The 27,019-nt window shown below is 43.2% G+C and overlaps 1 protein-coding gene across 6 annotated transcripts in view; it reads left to right on the top strand.

Moving 5' to 3' along the window:
• Positions 1-27,019, top strand: part of VEPH1 (ventricular zone expressed PH domain containing 1) — a 500,435-nt gene that overhangs the window by 161,605 nt on the left and 311,811 nt on the right. For all 6 annotated transcript variants that reach the window (XM_040349240.1, XM_040349244.1, XM_040349242.1 and 3 more), the window contains one exon: positions 19,669-19,835. In XM_040349240.1, the coding sequence (XP_040205174.1) occupies positions 19,669-19,835 (167 nt within the window). The remainder of the gene's footprint in view (positions 1-19,668; positions 19,836-27,019) is intronic.

Raw genomic sequence — 27,019 nt, 5'->3', positions numbered from 1 at the left:
AGCGAAAGGTGGTTGTACAAATGCACGCCACACTTTTCAGATATTTATTTGTAAAAAAATTGGAAAACCATGTATCATTTTCTTTTCACTTCACAATGATGTGCCACTTTGTGTTGGTCTATCATATAAAATCCCAATAAAATGTATTTACATTTTTGGTTCTAACATGACAAAATGTGGAAAATGTCAAGGGGTATGATTACTTTTTCAAGGCACTGTACATTCCAAGCAGTAACTCCTCAATTTTGTAATTAAATGTGTATGCTTTTTCAAGATGTTGCTATTATCTGCATAAGATACCTTTCCAGTAAGAGTTTCTAAAGTCTTTAGTGGCCCTCTTAAAAAAAAAAGATTTGTGGAAAGTGAAGTGAGTTCAAGGTGATAGGCATTTAGGGCTTAGGTTTAGGCCACCCAGAAAAGGAAAATATATGTTCTTGGTTATTGGCCCTAGGACAAAGCCCAAGAAAATTGGACTCCTTGAGGAGGGTGTGTGAGACCTGGATTGAGAACCATGTATGAAGGCAAGCCTGGAGAAGGATGGGTTTGAGTCTCAGACACTGCTGTTTAGAGAACCCTTTGAGTGCTACAATATGTAGCTTGGGCACGTTGATTGTTTGGATAACCCTGGAAGCTTCTGGTGTTATAAGACTGCTCTGAGCATAGTATTGCTTTGCAGGATGAACCATAAATGAAAAAACTTAGCTCTAATGGTAATATAGCAGCTTTCGTGTTCTGATAGACGTTTTATTGTCAAGCAACACAATACATAGAGTGGTTGCAGATGCAAATTTGTGCTAGAGTGACAGGTACTCAACTGAGAAAAAGAGGCTATCCGGTTACAAGAAAAGCATGTAAAATCATCTGGTCATTTTAATAATTTATTCACCTTCACATATAATTTTTTTACCTTGCCCTTTAACTAGACTGGACTTTTTTTAGAGGGCAAGTGCACTTTTTGACTTTATGGACTCTTAACTCAGCTCACACTGTCTGCAGTGTCTTATGTAATGCATCCACACACCTGAAATGTGGGAATACAGTATGTTTTTGCTGTTGGTATGCCCAGATCTAGTACAGTGTTGGCATACCCAGATCAGTATCGTGTTGGCATGCTTGGCAATCCAATATTCCTAAGAAAATCTGCACATTGTGGGAGACATCATGGAGAATGATGGTTATCTCCACTACTAGTTTAACTTGTGCACTCAGCATCATCAATATGCTCTATGGTATCTCCTTGCCCATATGCTGGATTACAGAAAAAGATACCAATTCCGATGCTGCACTAAAGCTCCGGGAGGTAGATTGAGTAAAGTGGTTGCAGTGTGAAAGTTGCCAGATAGTGTGTGTGTGCCACAGTTCACATAAAGGTGCCATTTAGAAAAGAAAACATAAGGCTATAGAATGCTATTTGCTTTGAAACAGCCACATATTGTAGTTAAAAGTGGTCTGGGGCCAAACTTTTGTTTTATGAAATGTGATTCATGTTATGATGTCATTCAAAATTGTGCTGGTATATGTTTCATACAGATGTGCCAATCCTATAATTACACAGCGTTAATCCTGCAGCAAAATGATTGCATAGCTTTGCTCTAGAAAACTACACATAATAATGTTAAAATGCATACAAATATACATAGCCAAATTATTACCAGTATCTGCCCTGTTGCCATTAAAGCACAAACAGCTGGACGTGTCTCAATTCATTGCTCCAGATAAATGTAAAATTGAAAAATAAATTCCAGGCAAAAGGTAAAACCCATGCACTGCTAATACTATCTGCATAAATGGAACATCTCAGTGTGATTTCCAGAAGTTGCCAACACCCCTGGTAAGCAGGAAAATGTGGAGAGACCCCCTAAATGGGGCTTTAAAGGCAACAAAAATATATAGTAGTCATAGTAGTCAAAAAGTAGGGTATTTTAATATACAAAAATGAAAATTATACATATATCACACAAAATTGTTTAAAAACAGTACATAGATGGGTGTCATTGAAAAGCAACGTCCATGAAGACGTACACGGCCCTGCGCGTTTCGGATTACCCTTCATCAGGGGCCGAAATGTGTGTAGTCAACAGATATAGGAACCACTTTTCTAAAAAACAGAAAAAATACATATGTTACAAGTGTTACAAAATGGAAAATGGCAATAAATACATCAAAAGGTGCAGATAAAAACACATACCACTCACAGCGCTTAATCGACCCTGCGCACCCCAGAAAAAGGACACCACTGTCAGGACGCAGAAGAGGAAGGAAGCCGGCGGTGCAGAATCGCATATAGCAAGATCTCAGGCCCTTATAGTCCCAAAGTAACGTATAATAGTATAAAAAACCTGTCCATAAATAAGGGACAGGATAAGTATGAATATAGTTAAATACTAAACCATTTACAAAAAGAAATATCTAAAATATATATAAATAACTGCATACCTGAGGTTTGCAGAAGTGTGTCAGTATTTTTTTTGGCCAAAGGTGTCAGTAGAGAGCTAAGCAAAGCTCCAGCCTGTGAATACAATGGATGGCAAATAGGAACAGGCATTAAAATAGAGAAGGAAAGCACAAATGAGAAATAGAGGCAAAAATGAATGGAGGGGTCCAGAGTAAAAGGTTGCTTACATGGAATGGACACTCAGTATAGCCCAAGGACGTGCCGCTAGTACCACTGCCGTCCAGCAGTGTCTGACATTGCTGGGCGGCTGGACGTTTTTATAAGGAAGCAGTAAGGCGGGCATTAATATAGTGGGCGTGGTCCGAAGGATCAGGCAGGACATGATAGGCCAGCTGTAATGAGGGGATGGTGATAGACAGACGCAATTGCGTCATGACAAAGGGGCGTGGCCAGACGGGACGGAAAGACGCTGATAACACAGCGCCGCCCAGAAGGGCGGAGTCACGACGCATGATACGTCGCAGCATCGAAGGAAAGAAGGGGGCGTGGCCGGGCGGGGCAGAGGGACGCCGATCATAAAATCGGAACCATAACAGCGCCGCCCTGAAGGGCGGAGTCACGACGTGTGATACGTCGTAGTATCGAGGGAAGGCAGAAAGAAACTGCCAGGTGACAACCAGACACAGAAATGGAGGCAGAACAAGATGCTGGATGGGAATAGGCTAATGCAAAAGAAGGGGGCAGTACAGAAAGGAGGGTTACAAGAAAAATGTCTGCAGAAAACGTTTTACTAGAAAGTAATTGTGGATTGCAAAAAACGACTAAAAAGAAAAAACTGCTGGGAAAAATACCAAGCACAGAGTATATGATAGAAAAATGAAACTTTAGACAAAACCATTTGAATATACAAACGGCATTGTTCTAGATGCGATAGGCCAAAGACACACAGCAAATAATTAGACATATTTGGTTAGTAGATATGTGGACAAGGGCAAAAAGGGGAGAGATCCAGGGACATATAGGAAACTCATGGGGGAATAGATAATAACCCCTGCAATTTCCAAGTCCCTGTTATGGGCGCAGGTATAGACCCTTGGTCAAACGACACCTGAAAGGTGCGGGGGGACCAGGTCTGGGAAAGCCGTCCCATAAAGGGGGACGGCTTACGTGCGCCCAGCTATATATAGCGAGACAAACACCGCTCGGACATCAATTCTGGGCCTGTGGGAAGTCCCTAAAAATGGGAGTGCGCAGGGGATACAGGGACATGATAGTAAATATATAGATCATCAATATGAGCACAAAGATGAAAACAAAAAAATCAAATTAACAAAAAACATGGAATGCAAAATACAAAATACAAAGAAGCAAAAACACCAAACAATATAGTCTCGTATCAATCTTTCTCACACCCCCCAGATGAAAAGCCCTCCAAAAAGGGTCTAAAGCTAATCTGTTCATTTAGACCCGGAGGGTGGTTGGCTTCTAGCTCCGCAATCCAACGGGTTTCGAGTTGTAACAGAACTTTGTTCCAATCCCCCCCTCTGGGGTTAGGATGGACTCTGTCGAGGATCAAAAATTTTACCCCAAGAAAGTGTCCATCGTGTTCAGTCAAAATATGACGCCCGAGGGGTAGATCAGGATTGGCCGTGCGCATGGCATGCAGATGACGGGATGCCCGTTTGTGAAAGGGTAGTTTGGTCTTGCCCACATAAAACCTCTTGCAATGGCAAGTTAGCAAATACACTACACCAAAGGTTTTGCAATTGGCATAGTGTCTGGGTTTATGGAGCTGGCCATTAGGTAGGACAATTTGCCGATCGGAATTGAAATAGAGCACCCTCCACAAGTGAAAAACGCCTCAGTGTGAAAGGGGTCTAAGACACTGGCTGGATGTATACTATTTCTTCCTTAGGGTAGCTACCCTCTCCCCCTAACACCTAACACATACCTCATACAGCACCAAAACTAGTTTACCAATACTTACAATATTATAACAACAGCAAGCTCATGATCATACTTATACAATTAAATTTGTCAGTGAAAACCCACATCACTTGTCTCAGTAGCCATAATGATAATCTCCAGCATACACTATATTGTCAAAAGTATTGGGACACCTGCCTTTACACACACAGGAAACTTTAACAGCACCCCAGTCAGTATTTTTACTGGCAGCCAGTAAAAAATGGGCACTTTTCTCCTGCCAGCAGGAGGAAAAGGTTGCCAGTAAAAAATATGGCCATGGTGCCTAGCTCGAAACTGGGCATGTGCAGCTCGGGTCCGGCCAGGACCATCCAAGTACCTGCTACTGTGTGTTCAGGTGGTACCGGCGGGGGTGGGTCCGGCGGAGAAGGTGCCTGAGCATGTCGTGAGTTGTCATGGTGCAAGGGAAAGGAGCCGACCGGAGCGACCAGAGCCTCAAGTGCGGGTCTGTGGGATGGGAGTAAGGCAAGCCGGGAGCATAACTGTCAATGCTGTTTGGACTGGAGGGGACTGAGAGGACCACCTGGCATGGATAGAGACTGTCACTGTGATTCAGGATGGGACGTGTCAGTGATCTGTGCTGCTGCACACTGCTGTCAGTGTCACTGTGCGAGTCCATTTCATGTGCGTGTGTCGCCCATTCTAATTTCCTGTCCCTGAGACACTTACTTACTATATTGAAAATAAAATAAGAACTATGATTTTTGCCTTAATCTCTACCTTAAACCACATTGCTAATTGCATATTGTACTTATTTGTAGCCTAAATTCAAAAATGTGCACAACTGAAATTTTGTAACTTTTGGAAATGCCAGTAAAAACTTGGCTGTGCCAGTAAATTTTGGATGTCATGTCAGTAAATTTCAATTTGGTAGGTTGGCAAAACTGGCCCTGAGGCAAGTGGATTTAAGTTTAACATACAGTACTAAGGTCAAACTGAGATCCTCTCAGTTGGTCACAAATTACTGTACAATATGTACCAGAGAAGTGACTTCTTCAGCTTGGACATCCTGGCTCTCCATTTGTTTCCTCTGCTATATTTATTACATTGCCCTTTACTCTTGCATCAACATGGAAAATTAAGTTGCATTTTGTAAGTTTCATTGAAGTGTTCAGTAATATATGGGGCCTTTGTACATATTGAAACATCAGTAATTGTTTTTTATTTTTATTTAATTAAAGCGGATGTGCCACTAAAAAAATATATTAAAAGCCAGCAGCTACAAATACTGCAGCTGCTGACTTTTAATATAAGGACACTTACCTGTCCTGGAGTCCAGCGCCGATCGCTCGTCACCCTGTTGCTCCCCCCTCCATCCACGGTGAGGGAACCAGGAAGTGAAGCGCTCCGGCTTCACTGCCCGGTTCCCTACGGCGCATGCGCGTGTCGCGCTGCGCCCGCCGATTGGCTCCCGCTGTGTGCTGGGAGCCGAGTGTTCCCAGCATACAACGGGGGACGGACGGGAAGCAAGGGAAAAACCCGTCTTTTGCCCGCATCGTAGGGCCGGAAGTGGGTGCAGATACCTGTCTGTAGACAGGTATCTGCACCCCCTCCCCCCTGAAAGGTGTCAAATGTGACACCGGAGGGGGGGAGGGTGCCGATCAGCGGGACTCCACTTTAGAGTGGAGATCCGCTTTAAAGTACAATTCCATGTACCTCCACCCCACACTGCATACACTATTTGTAGATCTCATTTTGTCTAGAGGGGCTTTATTAGAGCACAGTAGGTGACCTCTTCCTCAAAGCTGCTTGTCTTCCCCACCCTGTTACTGACGATATCACTCTTATGCCCTTCCCTTGCGTTATGCAATCATGGGCCCTGCAGCCTGTGTGCTGTGAAATCATGAGCCCTTCAGCCTGTGTGCTATGCATTCATGAGCCCTTCAGCCTGTGTGCTATGCAATCATGAGCCCTGAAGCCTGTGTGCTATGCAATCATGAGCCCTGAAGCCTGTGTGCTATGAAACCATGAGCCCTGAAGCCTGTCCGCTACTCATCCATGAACCCTGAATCCTGTCCACTACGCAATCATAAGCCCTGAAGCCTGTGTGCTATGCAATCATGAGCCCTGAAGCCTGTGCACTACGCAATCATGAGCCCTGAAGCCTGTGTGCTATGCAATCATGAGCCCTGAAGCCTGTACGCTACTCACCCATGAGCCCTAAAGTCTATGTGCTATGCAATCATGAGCCCTGAAGCCTGTGTGCTATGCAATCATGAGCCCTGAAGCGTGTGTGCTATGCAATAATGAGCCCTGAATCCTGTGTGCTATGCAATCATGAACCCTGAAGCCTGTGTGCTATGCAATCATGAACCCTGAAGCCTGTGTGCTATGCAATCATGAGCCCTGAAGCCTGTGCGCTATTCACCCATGAGCCCTGAAGCCTGTGTGCTATGCAATCATGAGCCCTGAAGTCTGTGTGCTGCTCACCTATGAGCCCTGAAGCCTGTGCGCTACTCACCCATGAGCCCTGAAGCCTGTGCGCTACTCACCCATGAGCCATGAAGCCTGTGTGCTATGCAATAATGAGCCCTGAAGCTTGTGTGCTACTCACCCATAAGCTCTGAAGCCTGTGTGCTGTACAATCATGAGCCCTGAAGCTTGTGCCCTACTCACCCATGAGCCCTGAAGCCTGTGTGCTATGCAATCATGAGCCCTGAAGCCTGTGCGCGACTCACCCATGAGCCCTAAAGCCTGTGTGCTATGCAATTATGAGCCCTGAAGCCTGTGTGCTATGCAATCACAAGCCCTGAAGCCTGTGTGCTATGCAATCATGAGCCCTGAAGCCTGTGTGCTACAAACAGTTGACAGAACAAGAGAAATATGCTGCAAAAAAGGAATTCAATGTTTGAAACTGTCAAGGTATTCTGTAAAATGAAACTGGAAGAAGTCTGTGGAGTTTAAGTATTTGCATATCAAATGTAGTGAATTTTAAGTTATGCTTACAGAATTCTAGGAGAGAAGTGGCAAATGAGGCAATATAATACAGAGAACAGGTGCAGCTATGAAAAATCTTAGGTGAGAATGTGATATGCAGAGAGCTAAATATCACGGTAGTCAGTATTTAGTGTGCAGTCATCCTGACTACTGTAATCTCCTGGTATTAATAGCATATGATAGCAGAGGGAATATATCAAGCATGTTAGTGACAGAATCGAGCACCTTTCTAGGTTAAGGTTGGTGATGTTTTTTGTCTGTTTGCCACACTTGTACCTGGCCAGACAGCTGAAACAGTTTTGTAAACATCTTCAACAGATTGTAGTCGTAAAAATGATAAAGGAACTTTGGAAGATTTGTTGCATAAAGGCACATACAACTGTCTTGACACATTTTGTGCATATAGCTGTAGCGCTACCCCCTCAGGAGCTGCTCAGTATTCTGGGTATCCTGTTAACTACTGAGCCCTGAGCAGAGTGTTGCCGCTGTTGTCACCACTGAAATACCTTGGCCAGGTGACTTCCTGGCCGTCACACAAAAGGATAAACACATACACACCGATAAGATGAAAGTTTAATGCCCCTGGTGTTAACCCCTTCCCTGCCAGTGTCATTTTTACAGTGTCAGTGCATTTTTTTTGCACTGATAACTGTATTGGTGTCATTGGTCCCCAAAAAGTGTCACAGAGTGTCAGATTTATACGCCTCAATGTCGCAGTCCTGCTAAAAAAATCGCTGTTTGCCATGATTACTATTAAAACAATAAAAAGTCCATAAAAATAACCCATAGTTTGGTGCTATAACTTTTGCGCAAACCGATGCTACCAAAAATATGTACCAAAATACATATTGGCTTAAATTAATGAAGAAATTTGATTTTTTACCTATTTTTTATTGGGTTTTATAGCAGAAAGTAAAACTTTTTTTTTTTTTCAAAATTGTCTGCTTTTTTTTGTTTATAGTGCAACAAATTTAAACTGTGGAGGTGATCAAATAACACCAAATAAAGCTCTATTTGTGGGGGAAAAAAGAAAATTTCTGAAAGTGCACCACACCTACATGATATAAAAAAAATCTATGTCAAAGTGCAGCTAACCTGCAGGAAAGCCACAGGTGAACTGTTCTGCACCCGTGGTGCAGGTAAACAGTACATCAGTGTGAAAGCAGCCTTATGCCCCTTTCACACGGTCAGTCAGACCCTTCATTCACATCTACGGAATGGCAGATGTAAATGTCCATTTACAAATGCCTACCTCCAATCCAATCCACTAAAAAAAAAGTACAGTGGGCTCTATAGAGTAGAGTGGGCTGCCATCCACCCGCTCCGGTCATTGTGGCCCGCGACCAGTTACCAAGTTTCTTAAGTGGCCCTTGCTCTTCAAAAGGTTGGGCACCCCTGCCCTAGAGTCACCTTAACAAGCATGCTCCTACCAATATTCTCTCAAAAACTTTACTGTGTAGAGTAAGATGGTGTACATTAAAAAAGTGTGTGTGTGTAGGGGGCTGTAATACTACATTAACTTTTGGTTTAATCTATTTTCTAATCTGTTTATTATATTGTACATTATAGTGCAATATAACATATTGTGGTAGGTTAAGAATGGCAAACATGAACCAACTAGAAAGGAATTAGAACAATGTTATTTGATTTTCTAGATCAGTGATGGCTACCCTTGGCACCCCAGATGTTTTGAAACTACATTTCCCATGATGCTCAATTACACTGTAGAGTGCATGAGCATCATGGGAAATGTAGCTTCAAAACTTCTGGGGTGCCAAGGTTTGCCATCACTGCTCTAGATCATGCCTAATAGGGGTGAAGATTTATTAGGCTAAACTTTTAATCAAGCTAAGATCTTATTGTAAATTGGTCTAAAAAGGAATGTACTATTTGGGATTGTTGACACCATGCCCATTAGCCTTGTTAAGCTGCACAGATAGTTGTTTGCTACCCCTTCCCAGCAGTGACTTTTCAGCCTGCCAGACTTTTGAACATAGATCAAGTGCACAGGAAGAGGGAAGAGAACAGAGTGTTGATATTAGACATGGATAACTTAAGTACTTAACGAGCAAATTGTGATAATTTTCTCCTCAGTTACTACAGATACAGAGGTCAGCGAGGCTAGTTTTAAAACAAATTTACTGCTTGTGTAGCACTACCCCCAAAGGAGCTGCTGGTTTGTTTTGGGTGGCATGTTACCTCTGTATCTCGGCCGTCTAGGGTACTTGATGAGAGCTGCAGTAAAAGGAATGTCCACACAACAAGTGTCTTTTCTGTGCTTTTATTACGGAAAAAGATACAGTGTATGTTTCTCTTCGTTCACAAGGAGAAAAGAAGACAGGGCTTCACAGTGACTGATCACTGTGATAGTAAAATCAGAGGCTATCACAGCGATCAGGCTATCAGGATCCCGCTTTCCGGTTCCTGATCGTTAGTGTGGGACCCGGGTGCTGGGAGTGCTCTGTGCAGCATGCTCCCAGTACAAACATATATATGCACATATGCGGCCTCACGGAAGAAGACCCACTTTAGTGATGCCACACACGGCGAGACAGGATTAAAGCTGAAGTTTAAGTATGATTTTTCTTGTATAGACCAAGCTGGACCAATGCAAGTATGCATATCTTTTATCTGATTGATACCTGTGGAAGCTGAAAAACACTGTAGTAGTCGCTGCTACTACAGTGATAGTGGTAGTCTTCCAGGTCCATTGCTAAGCAGTTGTCCTATTTGCATAGTAACCACAAATAGTCAACCACTTTGCACTGCTGTCATTGAGAGAACTATTCAGAAGGGCAACCGCTGGCACTGGACCTGAAAGCCTTCTGCTATTACAGTAGTAGTGGTGACAACTACTACAGTGATTTCCAGCTTCCACAGGGATCGCTCAGGTATGAGATATGTTTGGACTAAAGTAGAAATGCAAGAAAAATCTGAACTCAACTTCATCTCTAAACACTGCATTATATTCACCCTTTGTTGTTCCCACATTTATTTTAATTGTGTTTATAAAGCAGACCAGTCACTGGTTTGCACAGTATGTGCTTATAACTTCAAACAACGGGAAACAAAATCACATTTGAATGCTCTATATCACTCATGTTATAATTGTGCTAAGTGTTCAATGGCTGTAACAAAACACAGATGTCATCCATATGTTAAATGGATCCACAATTAAAAGCCTGGAACAGTTTGGTTTTTTCATCCCTGAGCTGCAGAGGCACAATTTTTATTTGTTTTGTTTACACTCATAAACACATATTTGGAAAGTATATTTTTCTTGCTCCAGTGTATTTCACTTTATATTGTCAGGCACTGCCAGATACCTGTTGTTTTAGATTTTGCTTGCTGTTCCACCTACTGGTAAAATCCGGTATTACAGTATATTTATACAGTAGTTTGGCTGTAATTTGCCAATTTATGTACAATTTGGGAATGGGGCCCCTTTTTATGACTACTTGGAAGGGACACATTAAGAAGGGAATTTCCATTTATTCTTAATTTGGACACACACACACACACACACACACACACACACACACACACACACAGTAGTCTCAGTGCCAGAGTAAATTCCATTGGGTTTATGTAGATCAAGAAGCAAGTACAGCACATGTAAAAATTGCATAGAGCTTGAAAGCAGGATTTTGTTTAAAGTTTGTACACAATGTTAGCACTTGTGATGTGCATTGTTTACTTGTTTCAGATTTCTTAAGGCTTGCGTCACATTGTAAATGCACACATGAATTACATTAGTTCTCAGCTGTGTTAAGTCTTTGTCAATACTTGAGGATTTCCAGCATACTATATTACTAAATAAGCAGACTGCCCCTTAGTGTGAGTTATTGACTTAGATTTATGGTATTTGCTACAAAATCCTAACATGATGCCTTAATACTTGTGAATTAACACTGCAATAGAGACCAGACTGTATTATTTTTGTGTTATTCACTACATGAATGGATTTTATTTAATCACATATGATATGCTGTAAGTGAATATTTTAAAGCTGAACACCCAAGAATTAGGTTTTTAAAAATGACATTACCTTGAAAAAGTATTTATACCCCTTGAAATTTTCCACATTTTGTCATGTTACAACTAAAAACTTAAATGCATTTTATTGGGATTTAATGTGATAGACCAACACAAAGTGGCACATAATTGTGAAGTGGAAGGAAAATGATAAATTGTTTTCAATTTTTTTTACAAATAAATATGTGTAAAGTGTGACGTGCATTTGTATTCAGCCCCCCCCGAGTCAATACTTTGTAGAACAACCTTTTGCTGCAATTACAGCTGCAAGTCTTTTTGGGTATGTCTCTACCAGCTTTTGCACATCTAGAGAGTGACATTTTTGCCCATTATTCTTTGCAAAATAGCTCAAGCTCTGTCAGATTGGATGGAGAGTATCTGTGAACAGCAATTTTCAAGTCTTGCCACAGATTCTTAATGGGATTCAGGTCTCGACTTTGACGGCACTATTCTGGTACAATCTTTTTATTAAAAGTTTTCAAGAAATTAAGAGCAGCTGCAAAAATCCCACTCAGGGGATATAGACAAGGAACATAACATGGCACAGTTGCAAAGTGCACATTAAAGGGCATATACAATAGTGGGAAAAAACAAGCAACAATAGCCCTCCGGCCCAGGCCGGGGGTCAACAAAAAGTAACTGAGCAGTAATGCTTGGGGAATAAGACGTGGAGTAATCCACTAAATTGTGGGGAGTAAAACTAAAACCGGGGACACAAAAATAAAACAAAAAAAAGGGGAGAGAAGAAGTGAGGGCAAAGAAGAAGGAAATAAATAAGGAAAGAGAATGAGAGAGGGGAAAAGAAAAAGGGAAAGGAGGGAAAAAAAGGGGGAAGAAGAGAGGGAGAGGGACCCTCAGGTCGGGAGGGTAGGGGAGTCAGATAGCAAGGCCTAGGCTGAACGCATGCAAACCTTGAGGAACTTGGCATAGGTGTCATAAAGAATACTAGCCATCTTCTCGTTAATCATGAGAGTCGTCAATATGCTCAAACGAAACAGTCGGCTTTTTCCAGGCCTTGCTATTACGCGTTTCGCAGCGATAAACAAGTGGCCAGCTTCTGCTGATGGGAAAAAAGGCCCGGGATCGGGCAGTGAAGTAAGGCCAATTTTGCATCCTTATGCAGGGATATATGGAAGAGGGAGGACAAAAGGCCAAATACCCTTGACCAGAATCCCACCAAGCGGGGGCAGGACCCCCAGGTATGAAGTTCGTCTCCACGCTGACCACAACCCCTGAAGCATCTGTCACTGTAGGATGGGTTTGATTTAGCAATACAGGATGGGACACAATACCAACGGAGGAGCACCTTATAGGCTGCCTCTAGGATAGCCGTGTTGAAAGAACATTTCGCAATACTAGACCAGGCCCTGCTCCAATATGCTAGGTCAATATGAGATAAGTCCCGTTCCCAGCTTAGGACATACGATAGGGAGACTGGAGTCCCCCCCGAGTTAAGGGAGGAATAAATCAAGGATATGGTGCCCGATGACCCTGGAGAATGCAGGCACGTTTGCTCGAAGGCCGTTCTCTGGTAAGGAAAAGTATAATTTTGTCTGAGGGAGGAGATCCAGTGGCGAAGTTGAAGATAACAAAAGAATTCCACAAAGGGAGCATCATGAACCTCCCTAATTGAAGCCCAAGAGAGGAAGCTGCGGGTACCAAGAAAGTGTCGGACCTGGGAAAATCCATGGGCTAGCCACCAGGTAAAAGCATGAGGTTGTTCCAAGCCTGGAGGGAACAGAGGTTGACTGGGCTATTCTAGCACATATATATGCTGGAAGGTGAACCTCTGCCCCAGTCTCAAGTCTTTTGCAGACTCTAACAGGTTTTCCCTCTAAGATTGCCCTGTATTTGGCTTCATCCATCTTCCCATCAACTTTGACCAGCTTCCCTGTCCCTGCTGAAGAAAAGCATCCTCACAACATGATGCTTCCACCACCATGTGTCACAGTGGGGATGGTGTGTTCAGGGTGATGTGTAGGGTTAGTTTCTGCCACACATAGCGTTTTACTTTTAGGCAAAATGTGGAAAATTTCAAGTGGTATTAATACTTTTTCAATGCACTGTATGTGTATATATATATATATATATATATATATATATATATATATATATATATATATATATATATATATATATATATATATATATATCAGATTGTAAAGACTGCATTTTTTCATTAAATAAAGAATATAAATATAAATAAAATAAAAAGAGAAATAACAGTAACATTTAAAAAATCTATGCAACCTCAATTCAGATACTTGTTGCTGAAACTTTACTGGGGCTTTAGGCATAGTTATAAGAACAATATACTAATTTCAGTAAAGAGAAATTACAGACAACAAGTAAAAACAATAATCTTTTAGTGCTTCAGAAACTTTTCATACTTTGCTAAATTCAGAATGTCTGTTTAATTCTAAAATTTACTGAAAGCAGAAAGTGCATGCTTTTAAAAGTGCCCTTGCAGCCTCTCGGTGTATGATTGTGTACTGTGCACTGTACAGATGTGAGCACTACATGGCAGTGCTTTAGAAAACACTTGGGCTACATTTTCTCATTTTTTGTTATTCCTAACAACCATAATAATTTAGGAGGAAAACAAGCAAAAGTTTATTCTTGAAATATGTTTGTACTGTAGTAGTATGACAGTTTGGGTTTAATATAATGGACTTTGTTAGCAACAGCTGTACACATTTAGAATTTTGTTAAAAATTCAGTTTTCTGGAATGCCCAAGATATACAGTATACATATAGTAAATGACAGATTTTATACAATTGCATTGTATTTAGATGTTAACAGCATGGAAATATCTAACACCAGTTTTGATATTTATTCTATAGGAATATACTGTACATATTTGATTTTTGCCTCCTGCATCTTGTGGATCTTGACACAGATTTTCGTCTATATTTTCAATATACCATCCACTTACCCTACACTCATTGTTATATCTATTGCTTCAGTGTTCAATTCAGGCATATGGGTCGAGCACCAGCCCACCCCACTTTCTTCAACTTTTGCTATGGAAACATTTTTTGTTATCCTTTTTGTAATGTAGGAAAAGACTTACATACCCACTGTAGGGTTCTGACTGTCTGTTTCATACAGAATGTCTGATGCATCAATATGTCATTACAGCTAGCAGTCATATCCAACCTTGGAATTTTGAATCTGATCATTGATAAAGCAAGCAGAGAACAAAACTACTCTAAACTTTTAGATACGGTAAACTATCCAGAACCCAGATGATCTAAAACATTGTGGACATTTTATTTTAGCACAGTTGCTGTTTCATGGCATTAGTAGCTCACTGGTTGGTTGCCTGGAACTGTGAAGAAGTCACGTGGTGTGACGATACGCGTTAGGAGCATTAGAGCGCACACGCCTGACGGCGGGGAGACAAGCTCGCTGCTCGTATGGTTTATGTCCAGTGACCATCTTTTTAATGTGAGTTTTACTACTATTATTTTACCTAATAAATACATGTTGCACTGCGGTATTGTGCTATGCGCTTTCCTTCTCTCTCCTTGTGCCTTCATCTGCATTCTCTGAGGGAGTCACCCGGCCCCCCCTCTTTGGCCATCTGGAGTTGGAGGAAGTAACAGGGAGAAACTCGGGAATCTACACAGGACTTATCACAAACTCGGCGTTCGTTGGTGATAGGCCCACTGTTCATGACCTCTATGTGAGTGCATGTCTATGTGATTTATCATTTACCCTAGCACCCTCACAGTATTATGCCATGTTTTCCTCTGATGTTTTTTACATGTCCATCTGCTGCTGAGTCCTTCAGCCATCGCTAACTGCTGCTGCCTGTGTTTACATCTCTTGGAGCTTATTTTTGGCTATCTGTGCTATAGCTGTGAGGTGAGCGTTTAGGGACCACAAGAGGTGTGTGCACTAAAGTTTCTGTCCCCAGCACGGAATCTTGGATCTTTGCTTTTTGGGAGCACCGTTTACAAGACTTTACACCTATATATATATATATATTTCTTTCACTGTATTTTTTGTCCATTTATTGACCCATTATCCATTGTCTTTGGCTATTAGCACCTATGTATTACGGCTTGTGATATCACCTGTCACCATTTATTGATTTTGAGTGAATTTCAGGTTCACATTGAGTTAATTTGCTGTTTGCAAGCAGTACCCCCTAGCTGTAGTCCCCGATAGCGCAGGAGCTCTTTTTATACATACTGATAGGTCAGTTCATATAGTCCATATATGGTTCTTCTCCTTGCAAGTCCATTTTTGGCACAAACAGCCTTGTGTCATACAGGCATGAAAGTTGACACAGGGTCATCCACCCAAGTTTACAGGGGCAGAGCCATATTTGGTCCTCCGGTGGAAGAAGGGGAGAAGGGGTAACAGCTGTCCAGTATTATTAGTTACACCATCTGTCTTCAGTTTTTCTTCAAGCTGAACTTTAAAACATAACTTATTTTAAGGATAATAACAGTATTGTAACATATACCCATACATACATATGTATTATAACTCAAGAAATAAAAGAAGATAAAACAAATAAACTATATAAGAAAATAAAAACAACATTTCAGTGGCTCAGGAGAAAAGTAATCCTAACACAAAAATATTAATTTTAGTAACTTCCATCACACTAATACTGTCCCTTACAGACAGGGTATCTTTTCCTGCACTACCCACTGGCATGAAGCATACCAAAAGCCAGGAGTCAGGGCCCTAAATAGTTTCTGCCCAATCCAAAATGGCTGTCAGAGTCACAACTAAATAGCTTCACCAGTGACCCAGGAAACCATGGAGGAACCAGGTTCCTCCTGACTTCCTCGCCAGCTGCAGAGCTGCTACGATTGAGCGCTACCTGCAGTGGAGAAAATAAACTCCACCTACCTACAAACGCATTCATGTGTATTGTAAACCTGCTATGACAAGGCTGTTTTTAACACCCCTGGTTATATTACAACTAGGGTTGCCGATATTAAGCATTTGCACAAGTATCATTACTCGTGCAAATGCGCCGATACCTGACACCGATACCTTCAGGTTCGGCTCTATCATCTGTCAGTGCGATTCCCCGCTGACAGATGAAATGTATACAAAAGAATTTTGCAGGCAGTTATTAGTTGTTAAGGAGCGGGGCCGCCGCATCCTTAACAACCAATGACGTTTCAGCTGCCAGTGGGGATTTCCCTTCTCTTCAGTGGATCTGCACTGGCTCTGCCCCCTCTTGCATCAGCTCCACCCCCTCTCGAGCCACCCCCACACGTTCCTGCCTCACCCTCTGTCGCATCGGCTCTGCCCCTCCCATGCCGGGTGGCTGCGGGATGACATATCTGCCTGCCTGGTGAGTAGTGTTTCCTATACTGAGACAGATTTTACTGCAGCAGAACCTTGGAGGAGGAGGGCATGTCTGCTGGGTGTTATAAGTGCAGTGACTGGGTTCCCAAATACCCCCTTCACCTCCCCCCTCTTCGCCCAAAACAATAACCCCCTCCCTGCCCCTTCACCCTAATAACACAGCTCTCCACCCTAAACAAGAACCCCCTTCTCCACCCTAAACAATAACCCCCCTCCCCACCTCTCCACCCTAAACAATAACACCCCTCACCTCTCCACCCTAAACAATAACATCCTCCCTCTCCACCCTAAACAATAACACCCCTTCCCTCTCTCCACCATAAACAATAACACCCCTCCCCTCTCCACCTTAAACAATAACACCCCTCCCCTCTCCACCCTAAACAATAACACCCCTCCTTCTCTCCACCCTAAACAATAACATCCCGTCCCCCTCTCCACCCTAAACAATAAGTCCCCTCCCCCTCTCCACCCTAAACAATAACACCCCTTCCCCCTCTCCACCCTAAACATTAACCCCCCTCCCCAACTTTCCTTCCTAAACAATAACCCCCCTCCTCACCAAAAAAAGTTAAAGTTATAAAAATGTAAATAAAAGAAAATGTAAAAATAGGTACTTGAGGAAAAGTATCGGTACTCGTACTCGGTCTTAAAAAAATGGTATCGGTGCAACCCAACGACTATTCGGAAACAGCCACATTGACTCTTAGCTGGGGATTGCTGTCATGTGACAGTAATAAAATAATATTGCAGAACTGCAAAAGCACTGCTGTATAATAAAAATGCCTCCTGCTGCCTATAACTATCAAGGATCAGTGAGAGACAGATAGCAAGTCTGTAAGCATTCAAGATAAAAAGAAAAGTACAGTGATTTAAAGCCTTCTGACTGGAATTTAGCTGATCATAAAGGCACTAAACACCCTTGGCCATGAGGGGATAAACATATTCAACTTAAAGCGGAGTTCCAACCACAATTAGCATTTTTTAAATGTATGTCCTTTCATCCTGCGTTTTTATAATATAAATCTTGTCACTTACTATTTTACAATCCGCCGCCGATCCGCATAGATATTCAAAAAAGATAGTTTATAAAACTATATCTACACCGTTGTCATTTTGCTTGTGGGCATTGTGAAGCCTACAGGCACTTAGGGCCAGATCCTCAAAAGGGATACGACGGCGTATCTACTGATACACCGTCGTATCCCTGTTTCTATCTATGGAACTGATCCACAGAATCAGTTTCACATAGATAGACAGAAGATCCGACATGTGTAAGGGACTTACACTGTCGGATCTTAGGATGCAGTACCGCAGCCGCCGCTGGGGGCATTTCTCGTCGAAATGCCGCTTTGGGTATGCAAATTAGCACTTACGGAGATCCACGAAGCTTTTACGCTTCGTTTTTTCTCCGTAAGTATTAGTTTGCCGTCGCAATATTAGGGCTACTTTTACAAGGCCTAAACTGTTTAGGCCTTGTAAAAGTAGACCGTTCTATCCCGCGTCGCAGTCTTTTTTTTTTTCAAATTTTTTTTTTTCCGCCGCAACTCATATTTTTTTCAAAACCCGGCGCAACGTAAAACCGCGCAAAGCACATCGGGAAAATGATGTCGTGAGCATGCACAGTACGGTCGGCGCGGGAGCGCGCCTAATTTAAATGGGACTCGCCCCATTAAATTAGGAACGCCTTGCGCAGGCCGGATTTAAATTACACAGCCGAAAATTTCTAGGTAAGTGCTTTGTGGATCGGGCACTTAGGTAGAAATTTTCCGGCGGTGTAACTTAAATTGAAAAAGTTACGTTGCGCCGGGTTCTTGTGGATCTGGCCCTTACTTCCTGGAAGTCTTGGATGGGGAGTGATAATTGGACAGCGCACTGCATCCTGGGAAATGATGACACACATTTCCCAGGAGCATTAGGCCTAGTACACACGAGAGGATTTATCCGCGGATACGGTCCACCGGACCGTTTCCGCGGATAAATCCTCTCGAGGATTTCCGCGGATTTGGATCCGATGGAGTGTACTCACCATCGGATCGAAATCCGCGCCGAAATCCCATCGCAATGACGTGTCGCGCCGTCGCCGCGATGATGACGCGGCGACATGCGCGACGCTGTCATATAAGGAATTCCACGCATGCGTCAAATCATTACAACGCATGCGGGGGATCCATTTGGACGGATTGATCCGGTGAGTCTGTACAGACCAGCGGATCAATCCGTTGGGATGGATTCAAGCGGATAGATTTTAAAGCATGTCTTCAAATTTTTATCCGCTTGAAATCCATCCCAGGGGATAAAAATCCGCGGAAACAGATCCGCTGGATTGTACACACCAGGGGATCTATCCACTGGAGCCGGTCCGCGGATCAATTCCAGCGGATGGATCCTCTCGTGTGTACGGGGCCTAAGAGGGAGATGATGTCAGAATCCTAGGTGGTTTCAAAGGCAGATTTCGTGGGACCGCATAGCAACAGGCATTTCCAGATGAGTAAAAAAAAAAATGTTTCTTTTTTTTTTTCTTTTTTGGTCGTAAGCTACAGTTTAAAGCAAAATAGTTTTTTTGATGGAATCTCCACTTTAATGAATAAAATGTTAATAACTATTGTGTTTGAATGATTTTCCGGTACAGATAAATGTACGTGTACACATGTTGAAACAAGTATGATTTCAGTAAGACCGCAGAAAAAAACGAAGATCCAATATTATTATTCGTTTTAAAAATAATGTGTTTGTGCAAAAATGTTTTCTGACAATTTTGGTTCTGCAATTTGTCATAGCACTCTGGTATGTCAGGCATGAATTTAAATTGTCTATAGTCAAACAAATGTATATATAATATTCTTAGCTATACAGTCCAAGAATTTCCTGATAAATAGCCAAGTATGTGGAAAATTTGTTTAAATTGTTCAGAACTGTATGTGTCAAAGCACAGGAATCTGTTTTCAGTCCAATGCATTGTTCTTTCTTATAGGTAATAGCATGCTGCTCCGAGTGCTTCCATCAGTCTATGAGATGAGGCCTCAACCTATACATCATTGCTTGAGGGAACTGGTATCACAGATGTCCCATTTAGATGAAGGAGAAACGCATCACATGCTAAGGTTACTACAGGCTATTGCAAAAATGAAACAACCCAAGGTAATATAGATACTATTTTGTCCATTGTTATTTCAGTTAGATGGAAGTCCCTGGGTTAATTTCAGATCTGGGAGCAAGACCTCCCAAATTAGGGCCAGATTCACGTAGGGCAGCGGCGGCGTAACGTATCGTAGATACGTTACACCGCCGCAATTTTTCATCGCAAGTGCCTGATTCACCAAGCACTTGCGATGAAAACCTACGCCGGCGGCCTCCGGCGTAAGGCGGGCCAATTTAAATGGGCGTGTGCCATTTAAATTAGGCGCGCTCCCTCGCCGGACCTACCACGCATGCTCCGTTTCTGAACTCCCGCCGTGCATTGCGCGCCGCAACGTCATTTTTTCGAACGGCCACGCGCGTAGCGTAATTCCGTATTCCCGGACGGCTTACGCAAACAACGTTATTTTTTAAATTTCGACGCGGGAACGACGGCCATACTTTATACAGCAATACGATTGCTGTGTAAAGTTAAGGCACCAAAAAAACGACTAACTTTGCAACGGGAAACTAGACTAGCGGCGACGTAGCGAACGCGAAAAACTGTCGGGAATCGCCGTAACTCCTAATTTGCATACCAGACGCTGGTTTACGACGCGAACTCCCCCCAGCGGCGGCCGCGGTATTGCATCTTAAGATCCGACAGTGTAAAACAATTACACCTGTCGGATCTTATGGCTATCTATGAGTAACTGATTCTATGAATCAGTCGCATAGATAGAAACAGAGATACGACGGCGTATCAGCAGATACGCCGTCGTATCTCCACTGTGAATCTGGCCCTTAGTTCTTAGTTCTGCACCCTTCTACTAAGGAACCTCCCTTCTGTTCTTGCAGCAGCAGGCATTTCTATCCTCCTGCTGTATTATTAAAAGTCCAACACTGTGATTGAAGCCCCTTGTAACCGGCTCGGTGGATTGGAGATCTTGGGGAAAATGGTATCAATAGCCTACCAATGGTGTTTCCATGCACAATTGAAGACATTTCAGTTTTAGTGGACAGACCATATAATGTCTTCATGATTTGATTAAATGTAATATTGCCTCAGCTGTGGTGATAAGCTAAAATAAAAATGAGCTTTTATGTCTTGATTTTTCCCCCCAAATATTATATGTTAATGTAGATATATATGAACCAAAAAAATATATATATATAAAAAGGGTATTTGTTTTGAGTGAAAAATGTTGTTGCTAAAATGCTTGTTGTCTACCTGACTTTGAAAAACTCAGAACTCCTGGAGAGATTATGTAGGTTTCTGTTGATTGTATGAAGTGTTGAAAAATCTGTGCATGTGGATGCACGAAACGGCGTAGGGAGGAGCGGCGTGCTGACGTCACCATTGTACACCTCGCTATCATCCGGAAGGACGAGCGAAAGTGAGAGCCGGCCGGCTATTACGATACACGCTTATTTTACTTGATTAACATGTGAGTGCAACATTTGTTTTTACTATTAAATTTTATTACGGAACTACTCTATGTTGGCCTTTTTCCTCCTTTTGGTCATCCGATTTGGGAGATCTATCTGAATGTCATAAAGGCGGAACACATTGAAGCTCTAGGACACTCCAGGTGCTTTTAAAGCAAGGCTGATGAGCCACACGCTTATGTGATCTCTTTCACAGGGATCAACTGGAGTCGGTAAGAAGTTAAGAGATAAGAGGTGGAGGTTTCATCTGTCCTGTCATCCGACACTTTTTCTCTTGGACTTGTTCTGGCACTTCTTTTTCTTTGATTGATTTGTTTGGAATCACATGGGATTTTTGATATATATGGACTACGTTTTACCACATAGACTTATTGGCCCAGATTCACAAAAGAGATACGACGGCGTATCTCCTGATACGCCGTCGTATCTCTGTTTTAGGGTCTTCCTAACTATGCAACTGATTCATAGAATCAGTTACGCATAGTTAGCCCTAAGACCCGACAGGTGTAATTGAATTACACTGTCGGATCTTAGGATGCAATACCTCGGCCGCCGCTGGGGGGAGTTTGCGTCGTAAACCAGCGTCGAGTATGCAAATTAGTAGTTACGGCGATCCACAACGGTTTTTCGCATTCGCTACGTCGCTGCTAGTCTAGTTTCCCGTCGCAAAGTTAGTCGTCGTTTTTGCTGCCCTAACTTTACACAGCCCACGTATGTGCTGTATAAAGTATGGACGTCGTTCCCGCGTCGAAATTTGAAAATCTTTTGTTCTTGCGTAAGACGTCCGGGAATACGAAAGTACGCTACGCACGTCGCCATTCTAAAAAATGACGTCACTTCGCACAAAGCACGGCGGGAATTTCAAAACGGAGCATGCGCAGTAGGTCCGGCGCGGGAGCGCGCCTAATTTAAATGGCACACGCCCCTTTGAATTACGCGGGCTTACACCAGAGGCCGCCAGCATAAGTTTTCATACAAGTGCTTTGAGAATCAGGCACTTGCGATGAAAACTTGCGGCGGTGTAACGTATCTATGATACGTTACGCCGCCGCGATTCTACGTGAATCTGGGCCAGTGTCACTTACTTGTATTTGCACAGGTGATTGTGTGTGCACAAGGTTTTTCTCATTAATTATTAATGTTGTCACATTGATTATTATTTACTTGCAGCGCAGCAAATTTTTTATTTATACTATAACTTAAACCAGTCATGTCCAAAGTCCAGCCCGCGGGCCAAATGCGGCCCCCCTGTTGATTTAATACGGCCCCCCTGGGGATTTGGATATATATATTGTTTGTGGCCCCCAGGGTCACAAAAGATATATACTGTATTTATCGGCGCTGCCTTGGAGGGGACAGGGAGGGAGCAGGACGAGCATCGTCTGATTACATGAAGAGAATCTCCTGTTTACTCAGCAGCGTTTGTATTGGAAGTCCCGTCTCCTGGGATGCCTTTGGACGACTGTTCTGTCTATCATAGGAGGCGGGACTTTTTATTAAAGAGGCCACAGTGTAAACAAGAGATTTTCCTGTTTATAATCTGTCGGCATTTGTCCCGCCCCCCTCCCTCTGCCCTCCAAGGCTGCAGAAGGGTATCGATCAGGCTGCACTGATGGCAATGGTAAGGCCCATGTGAGGCTGCATTGGCTGTAATGGTAAGGCTGCATTCATGACACATGTAAGGTTGCATTCATGGCACATGTAAGGTTGCATTCATGGCACATGTAAGGCTGCATTCATGGCATATGTAAGGCTGCATTGATTGCAATGGTGAGGCTGCATTCATGGCACATTTGAGGCTGCATTTATGACACATGTGAGGCTGCATTTATGGCACATATGAGGCTGCATTGGTTGCAATGATGAGGCTGCATTGGTTGCAATGATGAGGCTGCATTGGTTGCACTGATGAGACTGCATTGGTTGCAATGATGAGGCTGCATTGGTTGCACTGATGAGACTGCATTGGTTGCAATGGTAAGGCTACATTCATGGCAATGGTATGGCCATGCGTGTTTTATGCCGATAAATACGGTATATCCAAATAACACGCCCAAGCTCATCCTTAGTCCTGAGCAGCGCTCTGGGATTCATTGGGTCCACAAAAGAAATATATACAGTGGGCCAGATTCAGATAGGTTACGCGGATCTAAAGATCCGCTGGCCTATCTGATTTACGTTACGCCGCCGCAAGTTTTTGAGGCAAGTGCTTTATTCAGAAAGCACTTGCGGCGGCGTATCGTAAATCCCCCGGCGGAATTCAAATTCCGCGGCTAGGGGGCGTGTAACATTTAAATCAGGTGCGTCCCCGTGCCGAACGAACTGCGCATGCACCGTCCGTAAAATTTCCCAGCGTCGCTGGGACGTCTTTAGTTTTGATGTGAACGTAAATTACGTCCATCCGTATTTGCGAACGACTTATGCAAACAACGTAAAAAATTCAAAATTCGGCGTGGGAACGACGGCCATACTTAACATAGGATACCCCTCACATAGCAGGGGTAACTATACGCCGGAAAAACCCGAACGCAAACGACGTAAAAAAAATGCGCCGGGCGGTCATTCGTTTATGATTCGGTGGAAATCCTCATTTGCATATTCGTTGTGTAAAAAAAACGAAATGCCACCTAGCGGCCGGCCTGGAATTGCAGCCTAAGATCCGACGGTGTAAGTCACTTACACCTGTCGGATCTTAGGGAGATCTATGCGGAACCTGATTCTATGAATCAGGCGCATATATCCGACCGACGGAACTCAGAGATACAACGGCGTATCAGGAGATACGCCGTCGTATCTCTATCTGAATCTGCCCCAGTATTTCCAAATAACATGCCCGGGCTCATCTCTTCACCACACACAGCCACAAAGGCAAGATAATTCTTGTTGGGCAGTGTATTAATGCTCGGACGAACACACTTAGACCGAGTTTTAATGGTTCGAAGAATGTCAGGCAAAATAGTCGTCCCTCACGCATGTTCACCTCATCAAATCTGGCCCTCTTTGAAAAAAGTTTGGACACCCCTGACTTAAATGGACAACTTGCAGTGTCCGTGTTGATAAAATTTAGAATGCTGTTCCAATTTATCTGGAGAACATATAGCTAGAGGAGACCAATTTTATTTAAATATGAAAAAATAATAATTTAGGAAATGTAAAATCAGAATTCTCAGATCTGAACTTAGAAAATATGATTGGTTGATATGGGTTATTGAAATTTACAGTTACATCATTGTTAACTGCATTGTCCAGAAGATACACCTAAAGTGCCAAATTATTTGCAAAGAAACAAGAGGGGAGACGAGACGGTTGTTCAGTAAATCGTATTTTGTCTGCTGGCATTTGTCCATTCAGTTAAATGTTGCCCACTCAGCTGATGTTACAGAAACTGATGTCATGTACCTTTAGTGGATTAACAGAATGTAGAAATGTGTGTTCTTTGGCTGCCAGTCATGTGATTCTCAATGTTAGTCTCAAGATTAGACACACTTGATCTCTGGCTCTAACTCTGTTATGCCTGGGTGGCCAATCTTCAGCCTGTATTTATTTTGTAAGGTATAGTCCAAACTACTTTTTTTAAGCAGCTGTCTATTATTGCAATTTTTCCAAATTGACAGCCAATATATGGGTTATTTAATTCTTTGGGTCTTCAGCCCTAATTCATTTTGACATTCTAAGAAAATGCTAACAACTCTGTACCTTTTTCCTGTTAAACACAGAACTTTTTGTACCTAGAAAGGATTAACGAGCCAAATAAATGAAACAATGTATTACCAAATAATTAAAGAAAAATTAATCCCATTCTAAAGTGGAAAAATGATATATTGTTAAGTATTAAATAGAATATAATTCTATACAAAATGAAAATATATGGCAAATTTCACGCTTAAGAAATGTTATAATTTTTTTCCATATTGCATATTTCCATCATTTATATTAGAGACTCATTATTATACTTAACAGACTAACAATATTAAGGTTACATTTCTGTATAGCTAATAGTAGGTGGACACACATCACTTTGCATACAGTTTACCTACACTTAATCAACTCTGGGGGCCTGGGGCCAGATCCTCAAAAGAGATACGGCGGAGTAACTGCTGTTACTCCGTCGTATCCCTGGTCCTAACTATGGAACTGATCCACAGACTCAGTTTCCCATAGTTAGGACGAAGATCCGACATGTGTAATTGAATTACACTGTCGGATCTTAAGGATGCAATTCTAGGCCGGCCGCTAGGTGGCGAGGCCATTGAGGCCGGCGTAGAATATGCAAATGACCAGTTACGGCGATCCACGAACGCTCCGACGGGCCCGACGCTCTAAATCTACGTCGTTTACGTCGAGTTCCGCCGCGTAAAACTAGGGCTAAGCCCTAGTTGTCCTAAGCCATGTTAAGTATGGCCGTCGTTCCCGCGTCGAATTTTAAAATCTACGTCGTTTGCGTAAGACGTCCGTGAATGGCGCTGGACGCCATTTACGTTAACGTCTAAGCAAATGACGTCGGAGCGACGTCAGTTAGCGCAATGCACGTCGGGTAATTTACCCGACGGAGCATGCGCAGTACGTCCGGCGCGGGAGCGCGCCTAATTTAAATGGGACTCGCCCATTTGAATAGGAACGCCTTGCGCCGGACGGATTTAAGTTACAGCGCCGCAAAATTCCAGGTAAGTGCTTTGTGGATCGGCACCTAACTTGGGAATTTTGCGGCGGAGTAACTTAAATCCGAAAAGTTACGTTGCGCCGCGGCTTTGTGGATAACCCCCCTGATTTCCAAAAAAGCTGCCTAACTTAACTTTCAGCAGTTAAGTTACACTGACTTAAAATTTCTACCTAAGTGCCTGATCCACAAAGCACTTACCTAGAAATTACACGCAGTGTAACTTAAGTGCCTCCGTCGCAAGGCGGTCCTCCTCTCCGGGGGGCGTTTAAAATTTAAATGAGGTGCGCTCCCGCGCCGGCCGTACTGCGCATGCGTGTGACGTAATTTTCCCGACGTGCAGCGCGCGAACGTAATTGACGCCGGGCTTTGTGGATTGCGACGGGACACTAAAGTTGCGACGGGTGAAAAAAAATATACGCGCCTGGAAAACAAATAATTATAAAAAAAAATGACAGCGTCGCTCAGCATGCATTCCTGAGAGGGAGAACTCCATGCCAATTTTCAAAGAAAAAAACGGCATGGGTTCCCCCCCCAGGAGCATACCAGGCCCTTAGGTCTGGTATGGGTTGTAAGGAGACCCCCCCATGCCGAAAAATCGACGTAGGGGGTCCCCCTACAATCCATACCAGACCCGTATCCAAAGCACGCTACCCGGCCGGTCAGGAATGGGAGTGGGGACGAGTGAGCGCCCCCCCCCCTGAGCCGTGCCAGGCCGCATGCCCTCAACATGGGGGGGTTAGGTGCTCTGGGGCAGGGGGGCGCACTGCGGGCCCCCCCACCCCAGAGCACCCTGTCCCCATGTTGATGAGGACAGGACCTCTTCCCGACAACCCTTGCCGTTGGTTGTCGGGATCTGCGGGCGGGGGCTTATCGGAATCTGGGAGTCCCCTCAAATAAGGGGGCCCCCAGATACCGGCCCCCCACCCTAAGTGAATGGATATGGGGTACATCGTACCCCTACCCATTCACCTGGAGGCAAAAAGTTAAAGTTATTAAACACACAACACTTGAAAAACAAGGGTTTTTAAAATAATTTATTAGTCTGCTCTGGATGCCCCCCCTGTCTTCTTTATTAGCTCTAATACCAGGGGGGGCTTCT

This window comes from Rana temporaria, chromosome 4 (genome assembly GCF_905171775.1).
Source record: "Rana temporaria chromosome 4, aRanTem1.1, whole genome shotgun sequence".
NCBI lineage: Eukaryota > Metazoa > Chordata > Amphibia > Anura > Ranidae > Rana > Rana temporaria.
This window is presented reverse-complemented; position numbering and strand designations above follow the sequence as displayed.